Source organism: Drosophila eugracilis, unplaced genomic scaffold (assembly GCF_018153835.1).
Source record: "Drosophila eugracilis isolate 14026-0451.02 unplaced genomic scaffold, ASM1815383v1 contig_1197, whole genome shotgun sequence".
Lineage (NCBI taxonomy): Eukaryota > Metazoa > Arthropoda > Insecta > Diptera > Drosophilidae > Drosophila > Drosophila eugracilis.
Window position 1 is genome coordinate 1940362 of NW_024571981.1, and position 21583 is coordinate 1961944.

At 36.7% G+C, this 21583-nt stretch overlaps 2 protein-coding genes across 2 annotated transcripts; both read left to right on the forward strand.

Annotated features, from left to right (window-relative positions):
- Positions 1 to 1176: 1176 nt before the first annotated feature.
- LOC108118397 (neprilysin-1) lies at positions 1177 to 3136 on the forward strand. The gene is made up of 2 exons (XM_041818466.1): positions 1177 to 2168; positions 2254 to 3136. The coding sequence occupies exons 1-2, from the start codon at positions 1177 to 1179 to the stop codon at positions 3134 to 3136; spliced, it is 1875 nt and encodes a 624-aa protein (XP_041674400.1).
- A 500-nt stretch (positions 3137 to 3636) lies between these two features.
- Positions 3637 to 21375, forward strand: LOC108118473 (dnaJ homolog subfamily C member 7). Its single transcript, XM_017231197.2, has 4 exons — positions 3637 to 4160; positions 19227 to 19679; positions 19741 to 20585; positions 20655 to 21375. Exons 1-4 carry the CDS (start codon positions 4012 to 4014, stop codon positions 20750 to 20752), a joined length of 1545 nt encoding a protein of 514 aa, XP_017086686.2. The 5' UTR covers positions 3637 to 4011; the 3' UTR covers positions 20753 to 21375.
- Positions 21376 to 21583: the final 208 nt, after the last annotated feature.

Sequence of the window (21583 nt, forward strand, 5' to 3'; positions counted from 1 at the left end):
CCATTTGTTTCGAGAGAGTTCCGTATATATATATTTCTTTTCTATATGGCAATGGAATACGTCTTTATGTATTGTGTTTGCACATGACATATGGATTTTTCTTATTCGTTTCGTTTGGGGTTTCTCTTCTTTGTGGGTTTCCTCTTCTCCTGTGCTTTAGATGACAGCTACAATTTGATATTAAATTGATTGCAAATATGGATTTCCAAAAGCTTTTAAGACACTTTTATTTCTTCAGACTTTTAGTGTCTTATAATGGTTTGTATATTCAAAAAATATTATAAATCAAAAGGTGAGAAACTGTAGTACATATGAATAAATAAATTGTACTTATTGTTATTGTAAAAAATAATATAAAATAAAAAAAAAATAATCAAATAGATTATCGCCATCTTTAAAGTTATGAACACTAAATTAATTTAGCCAAATAAAAAGTATTTATTACAATTATTTTAACAATTTTACAGTGAGATTTCCAGGTTTGAGCGTGAAGGAAATTGTTTTGCAGTGCTAGTACTTTCACACTACTCATAAATAATCATATATTTTTTAAAGTTTTTTAAAGTATATTTGTTATATAATCTTTTTTTTTTTAAATATTTTTCAGAGTATTCTAAACGTTTACCCCAATTAAGGTAAATAATACCTGAAATTCGAATTAAGGCGCCTTGTCTTAACGACAAAAGAATAACTGCTCTATCACACATTTGCCAAGACAGCATCTATCAGTAAGCTGCAAAACAATCAGCTATCGTCAGTTATGAAATGAGAAATCAAGCAGCTTTTCGTTGTGCCTTTGATTTTAAGAATACTTTTTAAATAATATACATAGATATTTTATATTCTAAGACTTAATTTGTATTATCAAGAGAATTGTTATATTTTGATTTTATAATTAAACGAAATGTTGCCGATTTTAAAAAGCAATACAGAGCAATTAGGCGTTATTTTCTATGTAAACTTGATTTATTTTTTCAAAAACGTTTTATAAAAACCTCGTATGCATAAAAAAGAATTTTTGGACTTTGAAGCAACTTCAGTTCCACATTCTCCTGTCCAACCTCAACAATTACTGCCTTCGGGCATTTACGACAAGTTATCAGCTGAGAAATGACCACTTAGCCATATAGTATTCTTCTGATAAGGCGAGATCGTTGGCCAGCTATTAATACTCCGATGGCAGTCTTGTCGGAGTTCAGTGTGCTTTCGGCTATTATGTGGATTAGTTGCCTTTTATTTCTGCCCCTTGTGGCGGGCAGCATCAATTCAAGACTGCTAGATAGTATCCTTGTCAATTTGGACGAGGATTCTAGTGCATGTGGCCATTACTACAACCATTCCTGTGGCAAGTACAACGAGCACCACAACAATGGCACCTATTTTCACTTTAACCAAATGCTGGACCTCCAGGTGAAACAAAAATTTGTAAAACTAATGGAGAACCTGCATAAGAATTCGCAATCGCCAGGATTCAATGAGTCAAGTGTTGAGGCAAAGGTCCTTCGTTTCTACACCATCTGCAGTGCATCGCCTCGAAACATTAGCAGTTTGGAACAGTACTTGCAACTGGCTCCTCCAGGCGAAGGACTCACTTGGCCCCAATTTACACCAAGTGATAGTAAATGGCCACAGAAACCGTTCAACTGGCTGGAGACATTGGGCTATTTGCACCGCTATGGCCTAACCAATGTCTTCTTAAGCCTAGAAGTCGAACCCAATCCCCTCAAAGGCTCGGAATTTCGGTTGGATCTCAGAAAACCAAATTTTGAGGAGAAATCACAGAAACTGAACAGCTTTGTGGAAACCCTAACCATGCTCTATCTCATGAAGGTCCCTCCGAATGAAGTCATACCCTTGGCAAGAAAGATACGAAACCTAGAGGAGTCTATAAACGAGCTGGTCATGGGAATAGAATATATTGACGGGGAACTTATCAGTATAGAAGAATTGGAAAAAAGAACCGGGATCAAATTTCACAGATTGCTTGAGCAATTTTTGGGTCAGGACGTTGGCCCAGGTTTCCAGGTGGTGGCCCAGCAATTCGAGTATTTCAGTTCCCTCAAGAAGCTAATGGAGAAACAGGAAGATCACGTAGTTGCCAGCTATATAATGACCCGATTCGGGATGTATCTATTGGAGGAAACTACGGTCGGCACAGAATCCACTAAGTGTATCCCAAAATATGCGCCGCAGCATGAATCTGGCTGTGAGTCTGCTTTACAAGGAACACATATTAGAACCATCAATTTTAAGAGCCAACATCCATGAAATCAATAATATTTTCGAAAAATTGCGTAACGAATTCCTGTTGCAAGTTGAACACAATCGTCTGGAGTTAAGCCCTAGGCAAAAAAGGTTTATAGTAAGAAAGGCTCAAGAAGTTATCCTTAATATTGGAAACATTCCAAGAGCTGATGATTTTCGAAATTTCGCTAGCCATTACTACGAGGGATTAGAGTTTCCCCCTGGACCCCTTGATTACCATCGGGAACATCTCAAGTTGCTGCAGTTTCGCACCCAAAAGAGGGTTTCACAAATCCAGCAAAGGACACAGATTCGAGAAGAATATTTCCACTTGCCCGATCCAACTACAGCAGAAGCCTCCTTTGCCTATTATGTGAGCTACCTGAATATTATTATCGTGCCACTTGGCTTACTTCAAGAACCGTTTTTTGCACCGGATAGTGATGATGTTTTTAAGTACAGCCTGATGGGATTCTCTTTGGCACAATTGTTTATGAACGCCTTCGACACAGATGGCATTACGGTCGATAGCTATGGAATTCAGCAAGGATTTAAATCAGAACGCTTTGACGAGGCTTTGCGGTGCATGTATCGCAACGAAATTGAGGATGTTGATGATAGTCTATCGGATAATTTTGGTCTAATGATCACCTATAATGCCTACTTAAAGAATAATAAGAACTCAACCCACACCGACTTCACCCATTTGCCACCGGAAAAGATATTCTTCCTCAATTTTGGACAATCCTTCTGCGAAAATAGTAAATATATCTTTAATTCCGAAAAAGATCAGGAACGTTTGCAGCAGATTGTGAAGGGATTTGAACCCTTTAATAAGGCTTTTGGATGTCGTCGAGATGGTCCACAGCAAGAAAAGTGCCAGGTGTGGTGAGGTCACTTTATAATATATATTTTATATACATATATATATATTTTATTAGATACTTTAATAATAGTAATAATATAATAATATCAAAATGTATCAGAACTATGTATTTTATATTTCCCGCCAACCCATCAACAAGCTTCAAAATAAATATATCTTTCTGTCTATTACGCCCTCTTTTGGAAATTAATTAATGTAATAAGCGACTCCTTTTGATGGTTTATAGAACTAGAATACTTAAGTATCTTTTTAAATTAAAATCAAAATGCATTTACAAATGAAACACATTTAAGGGCGTTAGAGTGGGCGTGGCCGATGTTTCTATCAATACCTAATATAAAGTCAGCTGTTCAGTCCCACCAAAACAAAGCATCAGCTGATCAACAACGCTTTTGTTAGCCATGTTAGCCTCGACCATTGCCATGTGTATCGCTTAGCAAAGTTATCAACCCAACTATAGGAAAACACCGATATACGATATATCGATAGTGTCGAGAGCGGATAGCACAGCACTACCTTTTGTTCCAGCTCTAACTCGCATCGCACGCTTTTTTCCGTCTGTTCGGGTCGTTTGGCTTTAAGAAATACAAATTTCAAAATTAACAACTAATTAGCCAGTAACGTGCGAATAAATCGGAACTAAACGCGGAAGATCGATTGCTAGAACACAACAATAAGAAAGTACTAGAAATCCGGAAAGTCTTTTTTATCACAACGCGCGTGCGAAACAAATACACAGGCCCAAACGCACACCCACATACGCATTTGCCACTGACGCAAAAGCGAGGAAAACAGTGAAAAAAAAGGAATTGACAAATAACAACGTTTGCCAAGCACTGGACTCTTGTCGCTGTTGTTGTTTAACGTAGGAACTGCCACGCATGGACGACGAAATCATCGAAATAAGCGATAGCGAACGCGAGGAAATCTCTTCCAGTTCAGATATGGACGTTGAAATAACGATGGAGCAGCCGGGGATCGACGTCAAAGTCGAGGCGGACGAGGAAATTGTGCCCAAGGACGCGGCAACGTAAGTACAAAAAAAGCACGCGATATTCCACAGTCACCTCAGAACTAAAGATAACAGCTAACGTGAGATGTGCCCTCGAAGTGACCCTCAAACTGTAGTATGTTCATACCAAGTTAATTTACTAAATAATGGGAATAAGTACACTTTATAGCATATGTGTGAATTGTTCGTCAAGTTCCTGTGTAGGCAACTAAACAAGCTTGGTTAAAAGCAACCAAATTATTTATAAAAGTTCCTCTGTATCTGTATACAGTTATGTTTTTTTTTTGAGAATTTAAATAAGAAATACCACTTGAGTATAAATTCTGATTCTGAAAAAATGTTTGTGAATTTCAATGGGATTTTTAAGAATTTGTACTGCCCTCGCTTGAAACGTAGTATAAATGTTTGGTTTTATCTTATTACCACACAAGCGCAGTCGTTTCCAAACTGTGAGATAACAGCAAGGTGTTAAAGTATGTGTTTGCATTGCTGTTTTATGTAATCTCTATTGCCCGGGGTCTTTCTGCCTCTGTCCCACTCCGTCCCAACCTGCCTCTGTTGCATTCCCCCTCCTTGTCGCACCCATTTGATCATGGTCATGGGCAGCAGCCAAACGTAGCAAATAAATATAGAAAAAATAAGATACAACAACGTCAGCGACGCCAACGCAAACGCCCTGCAGTTACAGTAGATATTCTGTAAAAAATATCTTTTTGTACATAATTTATTTTAAAATTGTATAGATTGCTAATTAAACTATAATGAATTTAATCATTTAAATCAAACTCGTGTAGATACAAGGAATATTAGTCATGGTTAAGATAGCATGTTTCTACTGTAAAGTCTTTGTTGTTGCTATGTGCGCTTTGTTTAGTTCTTGTTGGGAACTGGTTTTACTTTCTGTTTGCCGCCCATTGTTTTTCAATGTCCCTCTGTATGTGTGTAAGTTTGTGTGGGCACGTTAAATTTTGAAATTCAAGACTTTTTGATTTCACAAACTTGCATTTAAGTTACAGTTTACCAGTCACTGGTAGTCAGCTGGAAATAAACAAAAAATTCCCTATTTAAATCTCATATGGTTTTGCCTCTTAAAGCTCTTAACTCTTAACCTTAACATAAACATTTAAATTGCGCACCATTTTGTTAATTTACCAACATAAACAGTTATAAATTTGTCTTCGCCACGCTTCATTTGCGTTTATTTTTCTCTCATGCTATTTCCACACAAAAAGCTACGCGGAAAACAATTGATTAAAATTACCATTTGCATTTAAATACACGTCATTTTATTTATTTCCGTGTTTTTAGATAATCGAAGTTGACACTCGAAAGCACTGTAGCTGGAAAACTAAAATATATTTGGAAAATCGAGTTTATTTTTGGTGTTTATGCGCTTTTGATAGACTTTGTGCATTTGTTTTGCTGTTTATTACGTTGTTTCCGCAGGATTGTGCGTCACTTGCTTTTTGGTTTCCATGAGTAATCACAAGTAATACACAAAAAAATCCATTGTAGATAGATAAGATTTGCATGGTCATTCACCAGGCGTTTAATTGGTAACTGAGCTCAGACGTATCTACTGATCAACTTTCAAAGTCAAGTACAGTCATCGCCAAAAGACCAGAAACAAAGACAATGCCAAAAGTTTTTGGGGGCAACCTACACACGCTACCGAAAAAAGTTGGCCAAAATAAACTTAATGTGAATGAACCCAAGCGCAAAGTAAAAAATAAATATGTTGCCTTTCGGGCCTTCAAACGTTTTTCTAATTTCCATTAGTAATTTTATTTTGCATCTAGAGTTCAAGGACTGGACAAAAAAACGGAAAAATTTCTCTTGTCTGGCCAAAATGACTCATCTCCAAGGGGGGGAAAAAGACGTTTAATATGATTTTTGTTGTTTGCACTTACTTGGAAACTTGATGATGACGATGGGAAGAGCAGATGATGAGGGAACCCGTTTGCACGTCTACTATGAGTCAACCTGTTGATAAATTAGAAATGCCGACCTCGATAAATGGGGAAATTTCAATTTATTTTGATGCAAAAAGGTTACAGCTTCACCTTATTGATTTTGTTTGCATACTGTTAAAAAAAAAGCAGTCCCTTCTGTTACATATTTATAGATATCAAGTTCGACATTTTGGCCCAGTCAAGTTCAAGGTCGTTTGGGTGTGCCAACAAAAGGTCAGAGGGAAGCCTTTTATGTAATCCAGCATAATTGCAAAAAATGAAAACATCGTTTGTAGGTTTACTGCACACAAATTTAAAATCAAAATTTTTTTAAAATAATTATGATAATTTTTCTTATGGCTATGGTTAGCACAAGTCTTTAAATTCTTCCCCCATTGCTAGATAACTGTGTTAACGTTTATGGCCATGAAGAAATCACGATTTTTGGTATCCAAAAAGCAATCAATCAGCTGAATTACTGCTGCTAAAAAAATGTATTTAGCACTTTATACGCCCGCAAAAAAAATGTCAAACTCTTATAATCTTAGAACAGCCTTAACCTCGTAGTTTAACCAAGTCTATAAATCACCCAAAAGAGAAAAAGTTAGTTTTTAACAGTGACTCTTGTTTATTACTGAACGGTGGTGATTAGGCGTTCTCACGTTTTGAGCATTACAGCATTTCAAAAAGGCTTTGCCTGGAAGAGCTGATAAGAAAACTATGAACATAACTGATAAAAGTGTTTGATTTTTAAAATTTACTTTAGGTCAGTAATAGGTCATAATAGAATTACAGATAAAGTTTGTATTAAGAAAAATAAACAATGCTTGTTTATCAACTTGTTTATCACTTGGTTTGCTTAGTTTTACATTCTTTCAAATAATTAAAATTACTAACACCCTTGCAATGCAAAAACTGTTGCTTTTGGATGTTTTTTTTTTAAGCACAGTTTTGGCAGCACTTTGTTCTATTTAGCATTAACAAAGTTGCTCACTCTCTCACTGCAGACGTTTCGACCCAAATTTAGCTTTCCGCTTACTTTTCCCTCTATTTTCAATGTTGCCATTGCTTTGGCTAAACTTTTCGGCCAACTATAACTTCAGGCAATTAGCCTCAAACTACGTAACCCTCGAAAAGTTATTGCTCGACTCCGGTCAAAGTGGGTCAATTAAATTATTGATTCGACACGAGGCTAGAAAAAGAACATAATAGTCGAAAAGGCAAAAAAGAAACATTAGAAAAATCAGTAGCATGGGAGAAACTGTTTTATGATTTTCAATATGAAAGAACTTGATAGTTTCGAGAAACTGCAAGCGGATGTTTGTGGGTTTCTTTGAAGTGGACCTCACTTGAAGACAATAGCAGAATAGCTTAAAATTACGTAATTCCTAAGACGTGGGGGCAAGCGCGTATTAAATTTTTTTGGTCCGGTAATTTTTCAATTGAGTTTAAGATTATATAATGTTTTTTTTTATGTCTGGAGAAGTGTGCGAATGTATGAATTGGCAACAAGTTTGAATGATGGGACAAGGTTAGAGGGAATATAGAAAGTGAGGTAGAGAAAAAAAGTTTATTAAGAAAGCTTATATCTTATTTATCAAATGAATTACAACTATTACTTGTATGTTTTTCAATAAACTACTTTATCGGCGGAAACTATATTAATTGCCACTCAAGTCTAATCATATCGCAAACATTTAGTTAAAAGCATTGAAAAATTGCTCAATTTTCCTCCCAACAGTAGTAAAAAACCCGATCTTTCGTAGATCATGTCAAAAAGCTTAGGCAGCTGTCATCTGCTACCCATGAGAGACTCTTGGGTTGTCTTCCCTTATCTGTCTGGATCGAATCTGGAAGCCAGTTTAGCAAGTCTGCCGCCTTTAGCGAATTTGAAGCTAGTTTTTACATACGAGGTGTGTTCAAAAAAAAGGAAATTTTAAAATTTAAAAAAATTTAAAATTTTTTTATTTTTTTTTGTTATATTGGTACCTCTCCCAATCTGTAAGTCATGGAAATCCTCTTGTTTGGTTGTGAGAGGCGTAAAGTTACAGTTGTTTTGCGAGCTCGGCGATTTTTGCTATCGAAAAATATGGATCAAAGGATTTGGATTTTGGCCAAAAACAACACCACATAATGCCTGCCACCATATTCACCGGATTTGGCCTGTGACTTTTTCTTGTTCCCAAAACTGAAGATAATCGAAAAATTTGAAAATTTGAAATTTGAAAAGTCTTTTGAACACACCTCGTTACCTAAAGGTTTCGATAATCGAAAATTTGAAATTCAATTTGAGAGCACCCTTTTGAAACACCGTATATCCTACATGGGAAGAAAATGAAGGCAGTCTGGTTTCTAAAGAGCCCCTTAACCTGCTCTTAAAATCTAATTGACCATTGTAATTTGTAACTCAAAAGTAAGTAATCTTAAGTTGACTTAATAATAAAATGGTTTTTGCTATAAAATTAAAGTTTTTTTTACAGTGTAGACACCAAGAGAGTTATAGAGATATAGAGAGTGCCTTTGGGTGGGGAAAAGCAATTTCCATTTTCAGTTTAAAACTGTAGGTGTTGGCAGCTTGTAAATTAGCACTAGCTAGATGGCGCCATTGCAGTTTGAAAGCCACTACAAGTAATGAAATCTATATATACAGTTTTATGGAGATTGGTTTGAGGTATTGTCTGTATAAGCCACAAACTTTATCTTAGGTTATTTCACTGGGAAATGTTAAGCTTTTTTTCAATTTGTTGATTCATTTTCTTTTCTTTACTATTTTCGCCTTCATTATGGCGGTGGTTTTAATTGCTTTGTGTCTGGACTTTCACTTGGTTTTGGTAGCTGCTTTTTTTGTTTGTCTTTGCAGGTTTCAATTGCAATTGCCATGCAATTCACTTGTTGCCACGGAATGTGCACTAAATTACAATTGGATTTGCCCCAATTTGATAGTAAACTGGATCATGTGTTTGCTACAGCTTGTGGTTTCTTTTTGCATTCTCATATTCCCCGAATCATTATTCGAGACTTTTTCATAAAACCGCAACTTTCTTCCCGTCCCTTTTTGTTGTCTTGCCATTTTTGGTTTTATTATAAAACATTAATTAAAACTTGACAGCCAACAGACGATCTCTTGTCCCAAGTCTCATTCAAAATCTACACGACACGCCTTCACTTTGCTGCTATATGGTCGCTATAGATCGGTGTTTATATCAATGTGTGTTTTCTTGAACAACGGGAAGTAAAATTGTCCAGAGAAGGAGAAAATAATAAAAAATTGCTTACCAGAAACAAAGCGAATTGAATTGAGGAAGACGAGCGAAAAGAGAGTGCAACAACTTTTCAATGATTTTGAGGAAAAGTTTAAGAAAACATATAAATTACTGAAAATAAATATTACGTTCTTAAGCATAAACTAATTTTTTGTTTGTTTTTCGAAACATTTATACAATTATTAATTAAATAAAATATATTTTTAAATCATTTACTCATTTTTTATTTTTTTTTGCTTCATTTTGTTTGCAATATTTTTAATCATCTTTCTTTAACATGACCCTAATTAAGTTTTATTTGTTCACACAAGCATAATTCCCCTTTAATTATCAGTTTGCTAAAATCTATTTGATGAGGCGCTCGTTTTCTCTCACTTCAACTCTCTCGCTCTCTCACTCTGCTTACTATCTCACCTCTCTTAATTCTCTCAGTGTCAGATGTTTTGGCTGCGTTGCAGTCGCTGTTGGCAGAGGGGATCATCGAGGGGATAGGATCGACGATCTGCCCACTCAGTCGCGAGTTGCAGCAGTGCGTCGATCGACGTCGTTTTCCGCGCTCTTCGCAAAAATTGTGAAAAATCGCGGAAAAGGGAAAATTACTAAATAAATAAAGAAAACAAAGCCTATGAGAAGTTTCGCTTTGAGTTGTTTGTCTTCTTTTCTGTGTAAAAAAATTACAAATTTTCGTTGTCAATAATACGATCAAATTGAGCTTTAGTCTTTGTGACAAGCATAAAGTGCCTTAAATCGAAATCGAATGAAAACCCCGAAATAAGGTGAAGAACCGGCGTAAATACAGAGGAAATTTAAGTTCAACGATCAAATCCCTTTCTATATGGACAAAAATATTCCAGTTAGATCAAAAGGAATAGCCAACTTTATCCATATAAAACCTCAACGACCAGTTATCGAGCTAAACAAAATGTTATAGTAAGTTGCCTTTTCGCACTTGAGTAAATGCTAAACTAAATCGGAACCCAAAGTACAGAAGGAACCAAAAATAAAACAACGTTGACCCATCTAAACATACAGCTGAGGTCAAATTAATAGTACACTTCGTATGAAATACAAGATTTATATTTTTGATTTGGATAAATATTTTTAGATTTCGAACAACTTTAACTATTAAACTTATTTGTAAGTAGTATTAATTTTTTTATGTTTTAAAGAAATGAGTAAAGAATTTATAAACAATACAAATTTTTTATATGCGAAAAGTATTATTATTTTGACCTCAACTGTGTGCATATTTTGCACTCGAATCGGGTGCGTCTTTATATATACTTTTGTGTGCTTGGGTGTCGTCTGATGTCTTTTTGCATATTCATTTATCGCGGTTTCTCACTTCACCTCTCTGTCTCACAGCCGCCACGTGCAGAGGCGTTGAAATTGAAAATCAATTGATACAATCAGACATTGAAATGGGTTGAATAATATGGCCGATAAGTTTTAAAAATCAAAGAAAAATTTTGCTATAGTACAGGCTTTATATTTCCTTTTAAAAAGGAAGAACGTTAAAGCAGCTTAACCGAATTTAATGATACGTTTCTTGGAATACTTGAACGAAATCCATATAATTATGATAAGAAACTTGTTAAGGTATATAGACATATTTCCACTGAAAACCAATTCATCAATATTTTGGAACTCTACACAAGTATTCTATAAATAGACATTGTGATAAGCGTTAGATAAAATACAAGAAACAATGGGACAATAACAACTTGGTTATGTGGTTTTCTAACTGTGTAAAACTCAAGAAAATATGTCAGATATACATTTATTTAAATTAAATGGATTTTTATTACCTGCTATTAGTTACTTTAGATTACTTTTTTTTAAAGTAAAAGCGATGCTACTTTTTAACAACAAAAAATACTATTTTAAAAATGAGCAACACTGTATCTAGTCATTAGATGATTCATTTCACTACTTAGACTTTTCTGCCAGCCTTTGCCCTTCACACACTTTTTTTGTCGAGACCCAGCAAAGAGCATTGACCAATCTGATCAAGGCAAAAAAAGAAAATAGCAGCAATATACTGAGAGAAACTTTAACAAAATTCGTTGGATGACAACAATTAAGAACTTTAAGTCAACGTTATTTGTTTAACCCACTCTTAATATTGTGTATAATAAGGAATATAATCTTTTTGTTTTTTCAAATATAACCTTTAATTTACATCGATATTTTTCTCTGTATGCCAAAACCAAAAAGCAGCAGGCGAACGCAAAATCTTTTCGACATTTCTCAATCTCTTTAAAATGTCAGAGCCCAACTGGGCTGCCAAATGCATTGCCTCTCGGCCACTTTACACTCTGGCTTCAGTCCTTTCTCCTAGGAGAGCATTTAGGGGGTCTCTTTTGGGTCTCTTGGCACATGTGTTGGCCCCAACTTTTTGGGTAGCAAAGCTTTGGCATATGGCACATTGAGGTCGCCGGCGCAAATTCTTATCCAAAAAGAAAAAACAAAAAATATTACAAAAAAAAAAAAGTGCAGCATGGGGAAAATATGTACAATGCATTGCTACCGCACTATAATTTTGGTTTTTGTGTTGTCTTTTAGCTTTCTGCTATTTTTTTCGTGTTGGGTGTGTCGTTTATTGCCCCGACATAAATGTTTTTATGCCCCGGCATTGTTGTTGGCGTATCTGCTGTTCATGTTGCTGTTGCAGTTGCAATTTTTGTTGCAGTAGCAGTAGCTGTGGGCGTGCAGATTGCGTTTTAAATTGCAGTGGCATTAAATTTTGCATGCATTTTATTGCAGTTGCAGGCATACAAATGACTCACATGGGTAACTCGAACCACCACAATCCCAGACCGAAAACTCAGTAGTCCCAAAATGCATTTTCGGTCAAGAATTATAGGCCAGCAGCGGTGTGTGGAGTGCTCCTGTCTGTGAATGCCAACCACCACCTCCTCCTTTGGGATAGTTAAAATTATATGTTTGGAGACGCAATTTAGCTGCTCGTTGGTCATATTTTTATGGGCCACTTTGTGTCAAGGGAAAACGCTTTTCCTGGCTGATGATTTACGGTTTGTTTTCTTTGGAGAAAATTTCAAATTTACTATGTGCATTCTGGCCAAATTGTGTGACATTCCGGTATTTCTTTTGTGTGTCGAATGTGAGAATGTAAAATTAGTTTCTTGTTGGAAATTACACACATGTTTTTTATTCACTAATTTTATTTAACTGACCAAAATGTTATTAGAAGTTTATCATATTCAAATCCCATTGCAACTAATCACAACTTATCTAATTGGCACACTCTGCTTTAGTCAATATCCAATTCGATCGGACTTTAGGCACGTATCTAATAGATATGTCGCATGAAGTTAAAAACAAACATTCCCCATCGTCATAAATCCCGATGTCATATGTACGTGTACATTTTTATTACGTATTGTGTGTGCCATAAATAGCAAACAAACTGACAACTGGCAGAAACTAACCGTTTTCCCCGGTTACCACCTCCCTAAGCTAACACATCGAATAATGGGTCGGACATCGACCCAAAACTGGGGACCATAAATTCAATTGAGGCAAGTGTCAATAGAACAGCAGCTCATCCATATGCAAGTGTTCTATAACGATGGTGATGATGGCGTGATGATGATGATGATGCTGTGGTGATGGTGGGGGCGGTTGTGAGACAACAATCAATTATGTATTTTATATTGTTTGTATTAGTTCTTAACCCACACTTTTGCAGACAATGGATATCAAGCACTTGTCATCTTCACTGAGGGAAAAACTTTTCTTGACTACAAAATTATAAAGGGCGTAATTTGTTGAACACTTTTTGCTAGCCATAATTTATTAAGTACGATTACTTTCTACTAATTTTATCTTTAAAATTAGTTTGTATTTTTGAGTTAGTTTGTATTTTTTGAATTTTTCTTTTCATATAAAAGTTTTGTCAAAATCTTTGAAATCTTACTGTTTCCAATATTTTTTGCAGTGCATTTTTCATCGAAATGTTTGCTCATTTATTTATCTCCCCCTTGGAAACTTTTCAACTCCAACAATTTGGCTTAAACTTTACAACCGACTCTCTTAGACTGGGTTCATTAACTTTGTAATACCTTCTGCCTGGAACATTTCCCTTTAGTTTCTTACCCATTCTTAAGCTAGCTTTTCTTTTATTTATTGAAAACTTCTTCTCCTTATTCACTTAAGCCCAAACGGCTTTGGCTCTTCGCCCAAAAGTGTTTTTGTTCTATTCGCTCCCTTTATTTTCGGCCGCCATTATGTCTGCACAGCATTTCCGGTTCACGCAGTTGGGGGCAAACACAAAAACAAATACAAACACAAGTGCAGGGCCCGCATTGACCTACTGTGCGTGGTCCACGTAAATCACTATACAACAGTGGAACATGGCTAACTTGACTATGTAATATTTGTGGGTATAAATGTAAATAATCATTTTTTAAGTGATAAAAAGGTTGAGTCTTGAAGTAAACTTAAACCATTTAATACTAAATTAAAGAAGAGTAAATCCTACTTAGAAATGTTTCACTGTATTACTTCAAGTATCTGTGTGCCGTTCGGTTCTTCGGCTGTGGCATGCAATTTCAACTTGTGGCAGGTCATGTCCGCTGCCCGCTTCTCCGCCCACTTTTCTATGCCTCCCTAAGCGTGTTGTGATGGGTAAACGGGTAAACTATTTGATATGCGCTTTCGCAGAGGGTTTGTTGACTGCACAGCGTTAACTGAAGTGGAATTTGTAGGAGTTTTCCATGAAGGAAGGAGACTATAAAATATTGACTTGGTGGCTGAATAACTTAGAGCTTAAGCTTCATTTTTACTTTTTATGATAGTTTGCAGTCGATTTTAAATAAATATATTATGTGATATATGTTCAATTTTAATACATAAAAATGATATTACCATTAACATTTAAATTTTAGGACACGTTTAGTTTCACTTCTTTATTTTTATTTTCACAGTTTTTAATCTCAAATGTAGGCAAGGGGATTATATTTGTCAATAATTTTATTTGATTGGCAAATTCTTTTTTAATATAATTCCTTTTTTAAAATAATTTAATTTGAGGGTATTTGATATTTCCACTTAGAATTTTCTGTAACATTCCCTATTCTTATTGACCAACAAATGGCTGTGAGATGGCAAGTGGCATTGTCTGGCGTATCGTTAAAGCCACCTGCAGAGAGGCTTTTACCACCCACTTCATTTCCTGCCCCCTTTCACCAATCCTTACTCTCTCACATGCGCTCTGCACACTGCAATGGGTTCTCTATTCTCTCTCCTGAGGTTGTCTCTCGCTGCAGGCACAGTGTATGCAAAAAAGCAAACTTCGCTGCATTTATTAGTTTACTAGGACCATGAATACAATATTAATAATATTAAAATATATAGTTTTTTTTTTTTAATTTTATTCATAATTCTGTTAAAAATAATTGAATATAAGATTGAATTTTGTAACTTAAAATCTTTTTTTTTTATATATTTTTAATATTATATCTTAAAAATGCGGAATATATGTTTACATATTATTTAAAATTGTTTTCTTATGCTGTTCTTATTTTAAATATTCTCGTTTTCTTACTGTCATGCCGGCAACATGGTCGTATTTTTGCCTTCGTAACTTTTGGTTCTCGGTTGCAAGCTTCTCAACGTGCCGTTGCATTAAAATCATCGCCAGCAGCAGCAGCAGCAGCAACATGCAGGCAGAACGGCGGCAACATCAGCAAAACAGCAGCAGCATCAACATCAGTCGCTTCCGTTGGCTGCCAGAGACCACCAGCTATAACGACGTGTTCGCTAAAATAGTCTTTTGATAGCCACTTATTTTTGTAGTTTTTTTCGCATTAGTTGTTTATAGAAGATCGTAACAATAATATAGCCACTTGATTGGCAGCTTAATGATTGGTGTTTAAAATCGGTCGGCTTTCATATGCCGAAAAGTAATAATCCTAAAAGTCTGAATCTTCCACACTATCCGATGCTCAATAAATTGTATATGAGCTCGGAGGAATTTACATTTCTGCCGCGGTAAGTTGAAATGCCGAATAAAATGAGAGTTGGTTTTATTTTGTTGCTGTTGCTGTTGCAACTTGGTTGTCAAAGCCAATTTGATATGACAGGATGCTAATGGAATGCAAATGGCAGTGCACTGGGAAGTTTGATATATGACGGAAAAGTTTGTGCGGAAATTACTAGAGAAGATATGTTAAATTTTGAAGTATATTTTTGGTGCTTGTGAAGTTTTATTTTAACTTGGTTAAATTTGATGACAAAAGTTTCGGGAGTGAACTACATTTTCTTTTTATTGGAATTAATAAAAGTTTTTCTTCTTTTCTATTGGATTTTAGGAAAAGTTGTACCTCAATGCGATTAAATAGTTATCACTTTTTTAGTCCAAGTTTGGTTTTAAAACTTTAACTCTGCAACAAACTAATGTTATCTTTATAAGCTCCGAGATGTAAACTTCTTTTTCTACAATATTTTAAAATAATTGATTTTTTTTAACATTTGTTCATGTCCTGCTTACTTAAAATTGAGTATATTTTTTTGTTCGAAACTAAAGTGTATCTTTCCATTATTTTTAAAATGTGTGTAAAATTTCTGCCAACATACCCGTAAAACTGTGATTTATCTAAAGATTTTATAAAGTCTAAGTTTCACCGCAGGGGAAAACTTAAGTAAATGTTTTGAAAAGTAATCAAGAAGAGTGTAAAACTTTCCTAGCAGAAAACTACTCGAGCCTCAAGAGTGGTCCCACTGTGGCAATTGTGCGTCGCCAAGCTATCGCTTCAGTTAACTGATAGATTTGACACCCTGACAATCTACTTTGCATGATTCCAGCAGCACATGTCACACGGCGTCCAAGTTTCCATCGTCGTTGGCTGTGCGAAAAGTTTTGTCATCACATGACCCCCCTTTTTTTTCACCCCTTTTCCACCCCATCCGCATGCATATTCATGAGAGAATGATTATTCCAAGCAACTCACACTATCCCATCGCCGCCCATCCCACTGGCACATAACATTCCTCGAATGTTCTTCTACCATTGACTTCGCTTATCGCGCATTGAACTTTGCTGTGACCTGCAGGCATTCACACATGCAGACCAACACGTACACACAGTCGGGGTCAGTATTCTAGTGATACCGATAAAATAATAAAAATTATTTAAGTGATAATATGATTAATGGGATCATTACTCATTAATAAGAATCAAGCGGGAGGGCTTGTACTTTTAGCTTTCATGATTACAGATGGAAATCCCTTTAAAAATTCGTCCTTTTTTCGAAATACAAAGTACCAATAAAGAAACTGAATCTAAAACTTTCGATGATAAATTTCATTAAACAGACTCTATAATCCTTTTTAACGTAAATTGTTGGTTTGATCAACATAACTATCTAGTTATATAGTTCGTTTTAAAAATAAATTAAAATGTTTTCAAAGAGCAAAAGCAAATAAAACATAAAACATAATTGGAACATAAAAAGCAGTGCTTCTTTGTAAAGCTGTGTGATAACCAATAATAATAAATATTATAACAAAGCGATCTCCCCCTAGTAAACTTTGATTTGTAGGGCTATTATACTGACCGCAAATATAATCTATACTTGGTTAAATTTGCATTGCATGCTTTGCATTCATTCTCCTGCTTGCATTTTGCTGGTTCTCTTCTTTTCCTCGCTTTCCGTTTACCATTTTTTGTTACCTTTCTGTTTTTCCTGTGCCATTCAGGTGGTAGCAGCGGCGGCGGTTCCCCTTTGTGCCTTATTTATCTAGCCCGGGCTTTCATGTTTTTGGGCGTGCCAGGCATTTCACCCACCTTTCTCCACTACTTAATTTAAATCAGCTAGCTATTTTTTTTAAACGTTCTCGCGAACGTCTGTTGAAGCTTTCCACGTCTCCTTTTTTATTGAAGTTGCATTGGAAATGCAAACCACGTTGCCTACTTTTTTGGGCGGTGGAAATGCGCTGAAGGGGCTGTCTTCGTGCTGCGGCTGGGAGGCTCTAACAAATGGCATTCTAAAATGTTGCCCAATCAAGCGCAAGCGAATTTTTGACTTTTATGGGTTTCTCTAATTGTTATGCAAACTGCTGCTGTTGACTGGAGTGCTGCTGCAGCCGCTGCCGTTGCCGCCGCCCTTATTCATTCATTCGCGTTCTCCGTCTAAGATATCCGAAACCCCCATTTTGGCCCCATTTGTGGTTCGGGCCGCGACCGCTTTGGCAAGTTATGGCAGCAATTAAAAGTTTTGTGCTGAGCACTTGAAAAAAAAAGCCAAACCAACTAACCAACCGCCCACTAGCCGCCCTTTCTCTATTTGTCTGCTGCAGAGACAAGAGAAAAAAGTACGTGAGCAATGCAAATGATTCTTTTTTAGTAGTAATTAACATCTTTTGTTTGCCCGCCGTATCTTATGCGCAAGCAATTCTCACATATTTCCCATAACCATGGTTTTATAAGTGATGAGGGAGTGAGAAAACTATGTAGATTGTTTTTTTTTAGATGTTTAAGTCTGACGAATAACTATGTTTATTACTTGCTTAATTTGAAATTGTGTGAAAAGTCTCTCCATCTCTGCTCTGAAATTGAAAAGAAACATTCTATCAAACTACTGCTAGCACCGATCAAGCAGAAATTTAAGAAATTCACAGAATATTCTCGGCAAAAGGTAAAAGCCTTCAATAATTGTAATATCTGAATGTATTTTTAATGCAACGCAGATGTGAAAATAAATAGGCAGAAAGGAAATCGAAACCAAAAGCAAATAAATAACAAACAGCCCGAGTAAAAATCGAGAACAACAACAACGAGCCAGCCATAAAGCACTTATGCCCCCTTGTAATACTGCCGACAGTGTTCTCTCAGTACGGTAAATACCCTGACTAACTGCCTGACTGCCTGGCTGGCTGGCACAACTCCAAGTGGGTGAATGTAGATGTGGGTCTGTGGCTGTGACTGTGGAAATAGGGAATTTCTTTGGCTTTCGGGATTCTTTGGCGTCCGCATTAGTGTCGCCCTATTGGCGGCCATTGTGATGCCATAATTTCTTGGCCCATTTGAGCTTGGGGCAGGTTGTTGCACTTCCTTCAAATGGAAAATCGGAGTGACGGAGTAGGGAGTGGGGAGTGACAGTGTGCTAAAAATGGTATGGAAAAAGCCGGTGAATGGGAGTGGAAACTGAACGGGCAGCCAGGATGTTCTTAACGAGCTGAATTATTAATTGCGGTAAAAGCATTTGAATACAAAAAATGTTCCGGTTTTTTTGCTCTTATCTCTTGTCTTTTAAATTAATGTTGGTATTTAAAGCTTATCTTTATCGTAATTAATGTTTTATTGATTTTTTAGTTTGATGGGCAGCTCACGAATGTGAAAGGATTTGTAATGTGATGGGTTTCATAGTAATAGATGGTATAACTTAAATTAAAATATAAATTAATGTAATTCCACTTTTAATTAAATTTTTCTGGATATTAGCCATTAAAATACTTTAGTATATAAATAAACTTTAATCTTTTTATCCATCTTTAAATGAAAATGCATTTTCCGCATCGCTTTCCATCCAATTCTCGTGTCACTGTGCGTTTTGAAAAGACGTCTGGGCCACAGCAAGCGGATTACTTCCTGTTGCTTTTCGTTGTGCCATTTTTTTACTGGCCGTTTTTGTAGATTTTATTCTTGAGCAGGCGACTTTGCCCCGCGGTAGTTACTTCGCCTCAGTTGACGACGACGACGACGACATGAAATTAAAAATTCAAATTATGTAGACTATGTAAAGGACCGATTCTTTTTTTTTTTGCACTGAGAGCTAAGCCCCAAGGATTGACCAAGAAAATTGTTTTACCCCCCTCTAACTGTCTGTCTTGCTCTTTACTTGCAGCATTGCCGAAGAGAAAAAGAAACTGGGCAACGACCAATACAAGGCGCAAAACTATCAGAATGCACTCAAGCTCTACACTGATGCCATATCGTTGTGTCCGGACTCGGCGGCATACTATGGAAATCGGGCTGCCTGCTACATGATGTTGCTGAACTATAATAGCGCCCTGTCCGATGCCCGCCACGCCATCCGCATCGATCCTGGTTTCGAAAAGGCCTACGTCCGGATAGCCAAGTGCTGTCTGGCTTTGGGCGATATCATTGGTACGGAACAGGCGGTCAAAATGGTCAACGAGCTGAATTCACAGAGCACGGCTGTTAGTGGTGAAGAGGCAGCGGCCCAAAAGTTGCGCCAACTGGAGGCCACCATTCAGACCAACTACGACACAAAGGCTTACCGCAATGTTGTCTTTTACCTGGACAGTGCCTTGAAAATGGCACCCGCTTGTTTGAGGTAAGTTAATTATCAAATTATTATTGTAGAAACCAACTAATTACCATCATTAACTTTGTAGATATCGCCTTCTTAAGGCTGAGTGCCTTGCGTTTTTGGGACGTTGTGATGAAGCCCTGGACATTGCAGTGGGTGTAATGAAGCTGGACACGACTTCGGCGGATGCGATTTACGTGAGGGGACTGTGCCTGTACTATACCGACAACCTGGAGAAGGGCATTTTGCACTTTGAGCGCGCTCTGACCCTTGATCCGGACCATTTTAAGTCCAAGCAGATGCGCAGCAAGTGCAAGCAGCTCAAGGAGATGAAAGAGAACGGCAATATGTTATTTAAATCGGGTCGCTATCGCGAAGCACATGTCATCTACACGGACGCCTTAAAGATCGACGAGCACAACAAGGATATCAATTCGAAACTGCTTTACAATCGGGCATTGGTTAACACAAGGATTGGCAACTTGCGAGAGGCTGTGGCCGATTGCAATCGAGTTTTGGAGCTAAACAAGCAGTATCTGAAAGCCCTGCTGTTGCGTGCCCGGTGCTATAATGATCTGGAGAAATTCGAGGAGTCGGTGGCCGATTACGAGACAGCGCTGCAGCTGGAGAAGACGCCCGAGATCAAGCGACTGCTGCGCGAGGCCAAATTTGCGCTGAAGAAGTCGAAGCGAAAGGATTATTACAAAATCCTGGGCATCGGACGCAATGCAACCGATGACGAGGTTAAGAAGGCGTACCGCAAGAAGGCATTGGTCCATCATCCCGATCGACATGCCAACAGCAGTGCCGAGGAGCGCAAGGAGGAGGAGCTGAAGTTCAAGGAGGTAGGCGAGGCGTACGCCATTCTGTCTGATGCGCAAAAGAAAGCACGGTACGACAGCGGACAGGATATCGAAGAGCAAGACCAAGGTAAAGATAAAATGTGATTATACAGATTTGTGAAATTCATATTAATTTTATTTATTTTTGTTCTTTTAGCCGACTTTGATCCTAATCAAATGTTCCGCTCGTTCTTCCAATTCAACGGCGGCCGCCCCGGCCGTGGTCAGAATACTTCGTTCAATTTTGAGTTCTAAGATCCCAGCGTTTTGCTCAGCGCCGCTGACCATCACTCCCATTTATCTGCCTCATCGGAAGCCAACGACGTGACCCAACATACAGCAGCGCACAAATTTAAAACTCTTGCATTTTTTCCAACAAAAAGATGAAATACATTTTGTTTATGTTATATGAATGAAAAACAAAACAAATTCTATGGATATCTGTGAAAATCATATAACAAAATTACTGGTATATTTTCACATTTTAAATGTTTCATTTTTTTTAAGATCTTTTCGGCGGTATAAAATGAAATGAAAATAAAATATCAAAGAAATATGTAAATTCAAAATATATATCCAGTTGTTGTTGGATCCGCCGGCCTGGCGAATCCTGCGCCTGTGTGCGTTCGTTCAGATTATATAGAAGGAGTAACTGATTAATTAATGATTAATGAAAACGTAGCCTTATTGTATAACCAATTTTATTTGTATTCATTAAGCCAGACACTTAAGTTACGTTTCTAAGTTACAAAACACAAACATATGCTAAAACAAAACACAAAACAATCAAAAACCAACTACGCATGCGATTTAATTTTTATTTTGTGTAATTAAACGATGAACATTATAGACAAAGTAAAAACATTAAGTAAAACCGAGAAAACTTGTGGATGGATTTTAGTATTTGGGATTAAAGGATCATATTGGTGAAGTTAGGTATGATTTATCAAAAAATAATATTGTTTCCCAAAAACTTCGGTGATATTATTTTTCATGTTTTATTTTTTTGACTTTTTTGTTGGGTTTTTTTCACAAGTAAAAATTAAACAAGATCCTGCGAGAAGGCATCTTTTGACCTTAAACTAT

Excerpts from the sequence above, each read along its gene's own strand:
- LOC108118397 (XM_041818466.1), top strand. The coding sequence starts at position 1,177 with ATGGCAGTCTTGTCGGAGTTCAGTGTGCTTTCGGCTATTATGTGGATT. Across the intron at positions 2,169-2,253 it reads GTCGGCACAGAATCCACTAA|AGCCAACATCCATGAAATCA; the intron begins GTGTATCCCAAA and ends ATCAATTTTAAG.
- LOC108118473 (XM_017231197.2), top strand. The coding sequence starts at position 4,012 with ATGGACGACGAAATCATCGAAATAAGCGATAGCGAACGCGAGGAAATC. Across the intron at positions 4,161-19,226 it reads GTGCCCAAGGACGCGGCAAC|CATTGCCGAAGAGAAAAAGA; the intron begins GTAAGTACAAAA and ends CTTTACTTGCAG. Across the intron at positions 19,680-19,740 it reads ATGGCACCCGCTTGTTTGAG|ATATCGCCTTCTTAAGGCTG; the intron begins GTAAGTTAATTA and ends TTAACTTTGTAG.